Source organism: Podarcis muralis, chromosome 10, assembly GCF_964188315.1.
Source record: "Podarcis muralis chromosome 10, rPodMur119.hap1.1, whole genome shotgun sequence".
In the NCBI taxonomy this organism is placed as follows: Eukaryota; Metazoa; Chordata; class Lepidosauria; order Squamata; family Lacertidae; genus Podarcis; species Podarcis muralis.
In genome coordinates this window covers 74,645,465-74,659,222 of record NC_135664.1, presented here as the reverse complement: position 1 = coordinate 74,659,222, position 13,758 = coordinate 74,645,465, and the positions used below count along the sequence as shown (strand labels likewise).

The 13,758-nt window shown below is 47.8% G+C and overlaps 1 protein-coding gene across 11 annotated transcripts in view; it reads right to left on the bottom strand.

Moving 5' to 3' along the window:
- Positions 1-13,758, bottom strand: part of SHANK3 (SH3 and multiple ankyrin repeat domains 3) — a 431,788-nt gene that overhangs the window by 73,363 nt on the left and 344,667 nt on the right. For all 11 annotated transcript variants that reach the window (XR_013394458.1, XR_013394460.1, XR_013394459.1 and 8 more), the window contains one exon: positions 1,129-1,253. Coding sequence is in view for 8 of the 11 variants with exons in the window: in XM_077935409.1 (XP_077791535.1) it covers positions 1,129-1,253 (125 nt within the window). In the remaining 3 variants the exon portion in view is untranslated. The remainder of the gene's footprint in view (positions 1-1,128; positions 1,254-13,758) is intronic.

Sequence of the window (13,758 nt, the reverse complement as noted above, 5' to 3'; positions counted from 1 at the left end):
AAACCAGGCACTTCTGCAAAAAGCAACACCCCTGGAGGGACTGTGGACCGCAGGGATCAGGCAGGAGCAATGCAAGAGAGCAGTTGATCCCCAAGCAACCGGCATGCGAAATGTAAGAAGGCACACTGCGCTGATGTTTCTGATACAACCAGTGGGGTGTAGTGGTCAGTGTGTCAGACTAGGACCTGCGAAACTGTGGTTCAAATCCCCACTCAGGCCCTGGGTGACCTTGGGCCAGTCCCCATCTCTCAGCCTAACCTACCTCACAGGGCTGTCATGAGAATGAAACAAGGATGAGAACCATTTACTCCAATCTTTGCTCCTTGGGGGGAAAGGTGGCATAGAAATTGTGATAGGAATTTTATGGTCTTCGATATATGACAATGTTCATAAGTGTACCAACCAAGCACATACATAGATCAGCACAGGAAGGCCAACCTGGAACCATTTTGATTCCTAAACTGAGCAAATGTTTTCTCTGCAAGGTCAAACTGGAAAAGCCTCCCCATCGTCTTTTCCTTCACAAATCCTATCTTAAGGGTATGTCTGTGTTTGAATAGGGTGTGAGCCTGTGACCTGGCCCAGGAACTAAGTATTTATCACTACAAAAGAATGGCCGGGCTCCCCAGGCAATCCAATCAAGTAACCTGCCATACAGGAGATAAACAACAACAGGAGAAAAACAATATTCAAATTTCTTAGACCGCCTTTTCTGTGATGTAGGTGTGATGTATCTGAGGGATGGTCTTAGGTTACACCCCTTCTGTGATGTGTGTATGATGTTTCTGGGGGTGGTCTTGATCTACAGGGTGGCAATTTCAAAAGTCTTTATAAGGCCTTGCACACCATTTTTCTGGGTCCTTCCTCTCTCCTGCAAGTGAGGGGAGCACCCTGTTGCAACAGATCAATAAAGGCCAAGCCTACAGGCTGCTGTTTTGCTCCAAGTAATCCTGGTTGGTGTCTTTGTTTTTGTCCAAGGGAGCCCTCGGATTTTCCCGTTAGCAGAAATGTAACAGATAAACGCAATAAATAAAGAGCTCCTTTATCTAGCGCAGAGGAGAACCCCAGTTCCCACGGCGGGCAGATTTGACCCTCCTCCTTTGCCGGCCACGCTCTTCCGGGACTCACCTCAATCAGGAAGTCTCCCGTGCGAAGTCCTGCTCGCCAGGCCACACCTTCCACGTCCACGGACTCCAGGTATTGGAGAGCCGGGAATGCGGGCGTCGGGGTGAACTCCTCGATCGGAGTCTCCGCTGAAACGAAGAGAGACCCTCGGTCAGAGGGGAGGAAGCTGGGATTTGCACGTCCAAATGTGGGGAGGAGAAGAGACAAGGGCCAGCGAGCGATTCCTGGAGACTGCAAAATGTTCCCAGGCCACAGTTTACTCAGCTGCCAGGCAGCTTCCTAGCCACAGTCAAGGCCAACACGAAAGAGAAGGTCTTTTACATTTATTATTTCAATGTTTCCCACTTAAATGGAAGAGGCAGTTGTTGTTACAGTTGTACCTTGGATCTCGAACGCCTTGGCTCCTGAACAAATCAGCTCCTGAACGATCAAAACCCAGAAGTGAGTGTTTCGGTTTCTCAACGGGTTTTTTTGGAAGCCAAACGTCTGACGGGGCTTCCAATTGGTTGTGGGAGCTTCCTGCAGCCAATCGGAAGTTGTGCTTTGGTTTCCAAATGTTTTGGAAGTCAAATGAACTTCCGGAACGGATTGCCCGTTTGATTTCCAAGGTATGACCGTATTATCATTATTATTGTTAAGCAAGAATTTTATCGTTCATCTTTTATGTGTTTGGGTTGGGTGTTTTTTTTATAAAAAATATCAATCGGAATATTTGTATTCTTTGTATTGTGTTTATGATGATTGTGTTGAATCTTAAATTGTAAAACCCAAGTTGGTGACCATCCCTGCCTCCTGTGTTAAACTATGGACTATATTAAGGTTAAAGCTTACTGGGAAATGATATATAATGAAATTAAAAGGATGTTTAAAATAATGTTTGTAAAAAAACAACAACCAGAAGCTTTTCTTTTGAGCATTATAGGGGCAGAACTACCTAAACTGTATAGAAACTTATTCATGTATGCTGCTACAGCGGCAAGAATGCTACTCCCCCCAAATGGAAAGAAGCAGAAGTCCCAGCAAAGGAAGAATGGATACAAAAACTTAGGGAATATAAAGTAATGGCAAAACTTACCAGAAGAACAAGAAATCAAGATAACAAACTTTTTATAAAAGAAGGGAAATGGTTTGTTGAATATTTACAGATAAATTGCAAACAGATAAGAACATTGGCAGAGTTATTATGATAACCTGCAGTTTTATAAGAGTATATAATTAAAGCAGATGAATAAATGAACAAATTAAGTTAATTTGGATATGCAGAAGATATTAAAAATAAATTTAAGGAACTGCAGAAAGAGGGGGAAGGAAGTCAAGATTTGAGGTGTTAAAATGATTGTAAAATTAGTGAAATGTATGAACATGAAAAGCACAAATAAAATAAAATAAACTATGCACTGCATGAAGGACTTTTTTTTATCTGTCCCGAACCTTCCAGCATTCAGCTTCATTACATGTCCACAAGTTCTGGTGTTAAAGCATGTTGAGAAACGCAGATGTTCTGGAGTCTGTCCAAGGAACACTGGCTGTCAGAACCATTTAGACACCCACCCGATGGCTTCCATCACGGTCTTAAAGAATCCAAAAATGAAACTGTTGCTACTTCAAGGAAAGTATCTAACTTAATTGCTAAAATCTGCCTCCATGGTGGCTGGAAGGTAGCCATGTAACAAACTTATTTTGGCCAGGGTGGGATTTAGGGGAAATTCAAAGATATTAGGTAAAGGTACCCCTGACCATTAGGTCCAGTCATGGCTGACTCTGGGGTTGCGGCACTCATCTCGCTTTACTGGCCGAGGGAGCTGGTGTGCAGCTTCCGGGTCATGTGGCAAGCATGACTAAGCTGCTTCTGGCCACCGTTTACCTTCCCGCGGGAGTGGTACCTATTTATCTACTTGCACTTTGATGTTCTTTCGAACTGCTAGGTTGGCAGGAGCAGGGACCGGGCAACAGGAGCTCACCCCATTGCGGGGATTCGAACCGCCGACCTTCTGATTGGCAAGCCCAAGGCTCAGTGGTTTAGACCACAGCACCTCCCGCATCAAAGATACTACTTTCAGCCTAAGGTCACATTCAGGCTCTCAGGATTTGCAAGGAGCAAATGAAGGGCATTCCAGAAATTTAGATTTCTGCAACACAACTGGATTACAGAGCTCTGTTGACCAACTGCAACAAACCCACTGTGATGGCCTGGGAATCCGATTCAGAGGCTGAACCTGAGGAATCCCAGCCTGCACAGGAATCCCCGCCTCCAGGGCCAGCTGAGCTAGGGCAGGGGCTTGAACCTGAAGGGCCCTCACCTGTGCCGGATCCTCAGGAGCAGACACCAGCTTAATCCGCTCTGGCTCCAGAGGTGATGGAGGACCCATTGCCTGCAGGTGCTCCTCTCCCAGCCCTGTCAGGGGAAGGTGAAGTTGCCTCTGGGTCCAGTAACCCTCCAGCCTCTCCGGAGCTGCAGAGGCTCAGGGCAGAGAGGCGGAGGGAACTAAATTCTCACAGGAGGAGTACTCGCCTTAAGGCCAGGAGAGGTGAGTCACCTGTGGGCCGGGGCCGCCCTATGCCTCAGAGGAGATAAAGGCCAGTCAGCCCAGTCCCAGGTTGTGGGACCAACTTCAATGGTAACCTGTTCCTGCCAGCACCCTGTCCTGCTCTTCCAGAGTTCCTGACCACGCCCAGCTCCTTGCCTTGGACCCCGCTTCGCCCTTGACGGACAGCCTCCTTACCCTCGACCTAGGACCGGACTCAGACCACGCCGCACGGTAACCCCCCCAGGACCGCACACCCACTTAAACAACAACAAATGGACCTTTAGTGATTAGGGAAGGGACATTGAAAAGTGGGCGATGATCAAATGATGAACAGGATGCTGTTTTAAAACCCTGTAAGCAAATCAGGATGGTTGCTTGTTGGCATGTAACCTCCCTGCAAGCAAATCGGAATAAATGTTTGATAAAGGCTGGCTGTGATCTACCCTCCGCACAAGCCTTGTGCAAAGGAATCGGGACGGATGCTGAATAATGAGGTCGACTGGAGGAGCCCTGATTCCTGTGCCGTATGAAGTGGTTGAAAATATTTCTAAAGGCTAGAATTGTTCCACAGCATGGCTGCCTGCAAAGGAAATGCGCCTCTCAAAAGGCGTTTAGCATCCTTTGAAGGTCTCAGTTAACGCGAAGAAAGAGGCTCCGGCTAAAAGGTGCGTCGTGGAGAAGAAAGGGGTCCAGGAGGGCGAGAGGCGAGGGAGGGAGGCGAAGCTGCCTTTGAAAAGGGAATGTCTTGCCCCAGTGAGCAGAGGAAAGAGCGCAAACGCTTTACGGGGAAGAAAGGAGGAGCACAAATCTGAAAACAAATAGCAAGTGCCTCAGAAGCAGGAAACCATCCAGAGAGGCAACGCGGAGTGGGTAAGAGAAGGAGCTAAATAAGGCAGAAGAGCCCAGCAAATGATCTGAGATGGTTGTAATGGCAAAATATGATAAAGAGATTAGCACAACCGAAGGACTGCAGGAACTCTACAATTCTGTGAAGAACCACCTGCAACAGAGGTTAAAAAGGAGTGGATCCAGGGGGCTTTTGGGAACTCTTGCCGAATTTATGAACTTAAACCAGGGATGGTGAACCTGGGGGAGGGGATCCCCTCCAGACGTTGTGGAACTGCAGCTCCCATCATTTTGACCACTGGCCAGCCTGGCTGGAGCTGGGGTCCAACGACGTTTCCCGCTCTGGACTAAAATATTTCCCATTCTTGACTAAAATGTTAAATTCCCGTGCAGCCACTGAGTTAGCACCAAAAGCTATCGGTCTTCTACCAAAAGCATTGTCGATGACCCCCAAGATGCTAGTCCTCATCGGTCACTGCCAACCCCATAAGTTTATATGCAAAATTGGATGATTACTTTTTGCCTCGGTGAGTCTGGCTGTTAACCCAAAGGTTGGTGGTTCGAGCCTAGGAATGGCTATGGGCAAGATTTCTGCATTGCACAGGACTCAGGGTCCCTTCCAACTCTAGGATTCTCTGATTCAAATGCCTGTTTCTCCAATTTGGAGAGATCCTTTTGGATCTTTGGTGTCCCTTTTTCGTTTTAATCCTTCTCAATCACTTGAGTGCCCGATACGTCTATCTGATGAAATGTTTGTTTTGTTCATAGTTTTTCACTGTTTCCAAACACTTTGAAAACTGTTGGGTGAAGGGAGGATGCCTTTGTGATTGACATGAGGGCTGGCCAATCAGTGCTATGGACTGCCGGCTCAAAGTAGAGGCAAGGCAGCTTTGTAATTGACAGAAAGGGCAGCCAATTGGCGCTGTGCAGATTTAGCTTTGACCCAGACCAGGCAAACAAAAAAACCCTAAAGCCTGAGACCTTCTGACAAGCCCCAGTTCCAAAGACTGTCTTGCCCTGGGGCTCAGCTGACTTCCACTAGGATGGCTGGCAGAGTCCCTGATGCCCTGGACCTGTCCTGGTTCCCACTCCATGAAGAACTTGGAACTCAGGTTGCTGTTCCTACCAAAAAACTTTTAATGCTCAGATCGGTGTAGCACAGAGGCAAAATGCCGGTTCGGCGGCAAAGCAGGGGTTGCACACGGTTAATCAAGCAATGGCATGGACCAATTTGAGCAATCTTTCGTAATACGGTGTGCAAGTCCAATATTTGGCGTCCCCAAATGGATCTTCTCACATATGAGTTGTCTCAATTTTGCCTCCCCCCCCCCTCGGCTTGGCGTCCTGTGAGGCAGAAGCACCCACACCACCCTAAATCTGACTCTGGCAATGGTGTTGATCCCACAACAACCTGCAACCCAGTTTTGTCTTCTCTGTCCTGGCCCAGTAGCTCCCTTTGGGCTCGTGACCTCCAGTCTGGCTTCCAGCTTAGACCAAATGCTGCTCTTCTTGAATTGCATAGCAGTTTCATTGTCCAATTGCATGCCATATATATACATATATTTAGAAAACTGCTTTGCATCATTTTGCAGCTGGTTTTGCAAGCTGCTGGTTCTAATTTCTGAAGGGTTGTGGGGGTTTTGGATGATGAGTGATGGGCAAGAAGGCTGCACTTTTGATGAAGCAGCCATGAGTCATCGGCAGGTTCAACCTCGGAAGTGATGCATGTCTGGAGAGAGACTGGATGTGCTGAAAGGTGAGAATCAGCCCCCAGAAAGGAAAACGTCAGATCCCTGCCAGTTAGAAACCCTGGAGAGCTCATGAGTTCTAGTCTTATGAGAGCAGGAGAAAAGCTTTTCTCCATCTACTTTCTCAATGCTACACATGATTTATAAACTTCTACCAGGTAGCCCTTCTAGGAGAACTCTGATCCTAAACCTCCGGTGACTTGTGGGGTATGTTCAGGAGAACAACTCCCTGGTCCTGAATGGGGTAACTGTGCCCCTTAAGGACCAGGTGCGCAGCCTGGGAGTCATTTTGGACTCACAGCTGTCCATGGAGGCACAGGTCAATTCTGTGTCCAGGGCAGCTGTCTACCAGCTCCATCTGGTACGCAGGATGAGACCCTCCCTGCCCGCAGACTGTCTCACCAGAGTAGTGCATGCTCTAGTTATCTCCCACTTGGACTACTGCAATGCGCTCTATGTGGGGCTACCTTTGAAGGTGACCCAGAAACTGCAACTAATCCAGAATGCGGCAGCTAGACTGGGGACTGGGAGCGGCTGCCGAGACCACATAACACCGGTCTTGAAAGACCTATACTGGCTCCCAGTAAGTTTCCAAGCACAATTCAAAGTGTTGGTGTTGAGCTTTAAAGCCCTAAATGGCCTCGGCCCAGTAGACATGAAGGAGCGTCTCCACCCCCATCATCCAGCCCGGACACTGAGGTCCAGCTCCGAGGGCCTTCTGGCGGTTCCCTCCCTGCGAGAAGCAAAGCTACAGGGAACCAGGCAGAGGGCCTTCTCGGTAGTGGTGCCCGCCCTGTGGAACGCCCTCCCATCAGATGTCAAAGAGATAAACAACTACCTGACATTCAGAAGACATCTGAAGGCAGCTCTGTTCAGGGAAGTTTTTAATGTGTGACATTTTAGTTTATTTTTGGTGTTTGTTGGAAGCCGCCCAGAGTGGCTGGGGAAACCCAGGCAGATGGGCGGGGTACAAATATATTATTGTTGTTGTGTCTGGTACCCGCTGGGACTGGGAAGGGACAGATACACTGGGCAAGAGATTTGGGGTATAATATACAGCTTTCATCATGGGAGAAATTATGGAGACACAATTTGAAATTTAGGGCATGTTGTACGTTGAAAGGAAATGATATGAAAATGATGTACCATTGGTATTTAACTCCCAGTAAATTAGGAAAAATGAACAATACAGGTACAAATATCTGTTGGAAATGTAAAGAAAAGGAAGGCACCTTCTATCATATGTGGTGGATGTGCAAGGTAATGAAAGCGTTCTGGGAAATGATATATAATGAATTGGGGGGGAAATGTTTCAAATAATTTTTACAAAAAACCCAGAAGCTTTCTTATTAGGAATTTGAGGTGCCGAAATCCCAAGGGAACAGAAAAGATTGTTTATGTATGCAACCAAAGCTGCACAGATTATATTGGCCCAGAGATGGAAAGAAGACAAAATCCCTACCAGAGAAAAATAGCAGATCAAATTGTTGGACTATGCCAAAACGGCAAAAATGACCAGAAAAATCAGAAATCAGGGAGACCAAAATTTTATAACGAATGGGGTGAAATTATAATTGACCTGGGAGACCAATGTAAACAGTTAAAATTGTTAGCGGGATTGTAGTGTTAACTTGTAATGTAAGAGGAACTATGGATACAATGGAGATGTTAAAAAAATGTGGGTTTTTATAAAAAGATGCAGTAGAAAAGGTTTAACAATGGAACCCGGGGAAGAGGGAAGTATTGAGATTTGTGGGAATCTTGTACTTATGGAAGGTCTTGTGGTATGACTGTAAATTTTAATATGTAAAATGAAATAAACAAATTTGGAGGGAGTGGGGAGGGATGGAGACACTCCACAATTAGGAATGGTCGCAGGGTATGGGACTCTTCAGTTTAGGGAAATGGAGAGGAAGAGGCAACACGATAGAAGACCATAAAATTATGCACGACAGAGATGAAGTTTTTCTTCCTCTCTCATAAGACCAGAGCTTATGGACCTCCATCACAGCTGACTGTTGGAAGATTCAGGGTGGATAGATTAATAGAGTCATAGAATTGTTGACTTGGAAGGGACACCAAGTGTCATCTAGTCCTACCCCCTGCAACGCAGGAATCTCAACTAGATCATACATGACAGGTGGCCACCCAACCTCTTCTTAAAACCTCCGAGGAAGGAGAGTCCACCACCTCTTGTGGAAGTTCATTCCAGTGTGAAACAGCCGTTACCCTCAGAAAGTTCTTCCTGAAGTTTAGTTGCAAACTCCTTTCTTGTAACTTGAAGCCCTGGTTTGGGTCCTGCCCTCCTGAGTAGGTGAAAACAGGCTTGTTCCAGCCTCACAGAGCACACATTTAACCTATGGAACTCCCTCCCACAGGGGGCAGAGATGACCACTGATCTAGGTGGCTTTGAAGGGGGTTCAGACAAATTCATGGAGGAGGAGAGAGCTATCCAAGGCTACGCTCTGCCTCCACAGTCAAAGGTGCTCTTGCCCTTTAATCCTGCTTGCTGGTTTCCCACTGGCCCCTCTGAGAACAGATGGGCTATTGGCCTGATCCAGCCGGCTCTTTGGTTCTTAAGTAGAGCCCCATGCAGAGGCCATGGCAACAGTCTGGAGCTCTCAAAGGCTCTCAGGGCTTATCTACGTACACTTCCCCTTGTGCTCTGCTTTCCTCCTGGAAAAACTCACTCTCTAGCGCTTGATAGGAGCAAACAGCAATTCAGGTATTCTCCAGATTGATGTTTGCTCCGATTTAGCAAAAAATCCATGCCTAGAAAGTGCGGGTCAAGCAGAGAAATGCTTGGACCAGTGCTTTCTAGGAAGAGAACAAGCGGAAGCGTGGGCGAGCCCTCTATTTCTCTCTCTTGCCCGGGAAACATCATCACCTCCCAAGTGCAGATGTTTAGCTGCTTCCACTTGGACATCAAGGGAGAGCGAGAATGTAAATGTGGATTGTCGGGATACCATCAGTCTCTGGAGCTTCAAGAGGCAAAGACCCCCTTGGGGAAGTGGGAGGGAGAGGGGTTGTGTCTGCTGCCTAGGCTTGGCAATGCTGTCTTGGAAAGGAAAGAGCCATCATAGCTTGGCATGCAGGTGGTCCCAGGTTTAGTCCTTGCTAGAAGGAATCCTTGGAGAACTGCTGTCTGCTAGCCAGTGTAAACAGAACTGAGCTATACGGAGCACAGCTCTGGCCTAGGAGAAGGCAGCTCCTTCTTCCTCTGTTGCAATGCTGGGTTTCCGCACTCTGTTCCTCTGTTTCAAATTGTTTGCCGTTGGTGAGACCGATCCTGTTTATTTGTATGTGAATGCTCTCCTCCATGCGCAGAGAGTCACAGCTGAAGGGAGATGAGAGGGAGATGGAGGAGGATGGAGTGTGGACCCCAGAGACTCAACAGAGGATTCATGGTGCGCATGAATGGTATGGAGGCTTTAGAGCTGGAGAAACCAAGAAAAACAGCTTCAGCTCCTAAGGCAAAAAGCCCCTTGGCAGGACTCACAATGTCCAGCTAGGCCTAGAATTGGGCAGTCTTTGTTCATCACAGGCACCCATCAGACCCTCTTCAGAACCCACACTGTGCTTAAAATGCCCCAGATAATCATAGTTACAGGTAGGTAGCCTAGGTTGGTCTGCCATAGTCGAAACAAAATTAAATAAAACAAAACAAAAAAATTCCTTCCAGTGGCACCTTAGAGACCAACTAAGTTTGTTCTTGGTATGAGCTTTGGTGTGCATGCACACTTCTTCCGATACACTGAAACAGAAGTCGCCAGACCCTTATAGATAGTGAAGCATGGGAAGTCCCAACAAAAAAATTCTAATTTGGCAGAATATTTGGACTACATGATATGTATTTGTATAATTTGGAATATTCAATGTGATTTGATTGGATTGTTAAAATGGAAAATTTAATAAAAATTATTTTTTTAAAAAAAAAATGATAGTGAGAGGGTGGGGAGGGGTATTACTCAGAAGGGTGGTGGGAATGGGTGATTGGCGGATAGGTGGGGTAAACCTGTTGACTGTTAACCACTGCAATTGGTCTTACAGGAAAAAGCAAGGGGTGAGATGGCTAAAAACAGCTTTATCATGTATAATGAGATAAGAATCCAATGTCTCTATTCAGACCAGGTCTCTCCATGGTTTTAAGTTTGGTAATAAGTTGCAATTCAGCAACTTCTCTTTCCAGTCTATTTCTGAAATTCCTTTGTAATAAGACAGCTGCTTTGAGATCTTGTATAGAATGCCCTGGGAGACTGAAGTGTTCTCCTACTGGTTTCTCATAATCACACTGCAGTTCTTGCGACGACCCTGCAAGGTAGGCCACTGTCATCATTCCATGCACACAGGAGGCTCTGAGAAAGGAGGGGGGGCTGGTCTAAAGACACCCACCGCTAAAGAAGCGAGATTCGAATTGGGGGCGACCTCTTAGTCACAATGCTACTCTGGCAGCTGGCTGCTCAGTTTCCCCCAATGGAACTGGGTTCTTGGGAGGAGACAACTTTTATGGAGAAGTCCAGCTCAAGGGAAGCCACAGAACCGCGAGAGCTCTGGTAGCACGAGGATGGAAGACTGAAGAAACCCCAACTCAAGAATCATGGCAAGAAAAATTGATGGACTATGCAGAACTGGCAAAATTGACATATAAACTACGAAATAAGGATAACTGTGACTTTAGGATGAATGGGAACCTTTCACAAAGTATTTGAAGACGCAACAAAGCGAACTGGACTCCTTGGCAGGTTTTGAATGAACCTTCCCAAATTTTTTACTGATAATAATTAGCTAAACAGTTGGAGGATCTATACAACTCTGTAACATGCAGAAAATAGCATTATTGGAGAAACCAAAGACTGGAACTGAGGGAAGTCGGGGGGTGGGGTGGGGGGATGGGTTTTATGGGGGGAGGGGGAGGGAGGAAAAATGAGGGGGGGGATGATATGTTTTTGGAAAATATGTTTTGTTATAACTTTGAATAAAAAATTTATTAAAAAAAAAAAGGGAAGCCACAGAACCGTTCTCTTCTGCCTTGGTCAGGCCACACTGGGGGTCCGATGTCTGGTTCTTGTCACCATAGTTTTAGAAGGATATTGACAAGCTGGAAGGTGGGCAGAGGAGGGGAACCAAGCCCATAAAGGGGTCTTGTGAGGAACGGTGGAGGAAGTTGGGCACGTTTGGCCTGGAGAAGAGAAGTCTGAGAGGTGGGCACCTTCCAATTATCACAAGGGATCTTCCATGGAAGATGGAGCAAGCTTGTGTTCTGCTGCTAAAAATGCTAGGACCCAAACCATGGATTCAAAGGAAGAACTTTATGACGGTAAGAGTGGTCGACAGTGGAACAGACTCCCTCAGGAAGTAGTGATCTCTCCTTTCTTGAAGGCTTTCCAACAGAGCTTGGATGGCGGTTTGTCAGGGATTCTTTAGCAGGAATTCCTACATTGCAAAGGGTTGGACCAGATAACCCAAAGGTTCTGTGACCCTAGGTGACCTCTCCACCTCCCAGGAGCTTTTGGGATATCAATGTAGGCTACAGACCTTCAAATCAGGGGCATAACATCTTTGGCCCACATGCTGTTCTCCGAGTCAAGGCCCACATAAATATGCAAAGCACAGATACATACATTTGCTTTCTTTTGAATAATTTATTGCATTTTCGTGATTTGGCTTTCCAAAGAAATATGTGTTTGGGGGCACGGTGGAGCCAAATGGATGAGCGGAGGGCAAAAGGATTCTCTCTGGGCTACTGAGGGCCGGTTCCTTGAAGGCAACAACCACAGCAAAAGGCAGGCGCGCAGCTATGGGAAGCACCCCAAACGGAGACACAGAGGTATAGAAATAGCTTTGCTCCCTTCTATCAGAGATGCCATCCCTAGAAGAGATAGTTGGGCTCTATCACTCATGTTTGGCTCCAACGATATGAAAATGCAAGCAAAGAGAAATTGTATCCGTCCTCTTATTGTTCGGAAACGCCAGCGCCCATTCCCTTGCTTTTGTTCAAGGTGTGTGTGTGTGTGTGTGGCTTTCCTCTTTGGGGGGAGAGGCTCCTGCAAGCCTCTGGACCCCAAGACCACTCCACCCTAGCAAAGGGGGGGCACTTGTTTGCTTGCTGACCCCTTAGGCAAGCCACTCTCTGTAGGCACAGCAGGGCTGGGAAAACCCGCTTGGCTTTTCTGGAAAGGAAAGCTCAGGATCGCAAGGACACAGAGATGCTACAGCAATACTCATTCTCCCTACCCCACCATCAGGCAAAAGGCACTTCTCTTGAGATGCTTGTCTTTGCCCTCCTGCCCGCCCCATAGGGCAAAGCCCACCCCCCCAGTGGCTCATGTTTCCTTGCACATATTGACAGGATCATCCTGAAGGAGTGTCTCCACCCCCATCGTTCTGCCTGGACACTGAGGTCCAGCTCTGAGGGCCTTCTGGCGGTTCCCTAATTGCGAGAAGCATAGCTACAGGGAACCAGGCAGAGGGCCTTCTCGGTGGTGGCGCTCGCCCTGTGGAACACCCTCCCACTAGATGTCAAAGAGGTAAACAACTACCTGACATTCAAAAGACATCTGAAGGCAGCCCTGTTCAGGGAAGTTTTTAATGTGTGACATTTTAGTGTATTTTTGGTCTTTGTTGGAAGCTGCCCAACCTGGGCGGTTGGGTGTCTCCAATCACTAGGACCAAGGTGGTTGTGGTCTCCCTCAGGACACCAGAGCTGTTGAGATGTCATCCAGGCATGATGGGAATTTTGCACACTTGAACCTTTCGCCGTTGTGTGAGTCAGAAAACGGGCCCCTGCAGCACCCCGCAACCTGTGGCAGAGGCCAGGGAAGGGCACCATCGTGTGAGCTGGGATCTCCAGCGGCGCTAGCACCAAGGCTCAGGGAGACATCTCCTGCAAGAGCTGGAGGTTCTCTCCCCACACCTGGAGCGCAGAAAGCAACTCCTGGCTCCAGGCAGCTGCTCCTTCCTTCCCTGCTGAACCGTCTGGTGGTGCAGTGGTTAAGAGTTCTGGACTAGGACCTGAGAGGTAAAGGGACCCCTGACCGTTAGGTCCAGTCACGGATGACCCTGGGGTTGCGGCACTCATCTGGCTTTACTGGCCAAGGGAGCTGGCGTACAGCTTCCGGGTCATGTGGCCAGCATGACTAAGCCGCTTCTGGCGAACCAGAGCAGCGCACAGAAACGCCGTCTACCTTCCCGCTGGAGTGGTACCTATTTATCTACTTGCACTTTGACGTGCTTTCGAACTGCTAGGTGGGCAGGAGCAGGGACCGAGCAATGGGAGCTCACCCCGTCGCGGGGATTCGAACCGCCGACCATCTGATCGGCAAGCCCTAGGCGCTGTGGTTTAACCCACAGCGCCACCCGCGTCCCTCCCATGACCTGAGAGACCAGGGTTCAGATCCCACACTCAGCCATCATGACTGGCTGTGGACCAGTCATTGCCTTTTCTCGGGCAGGCCTACCTCACAGGGTTCTTGTGAGGATAAAATGGGGAGAGGAAGAACCATGTGCACCGC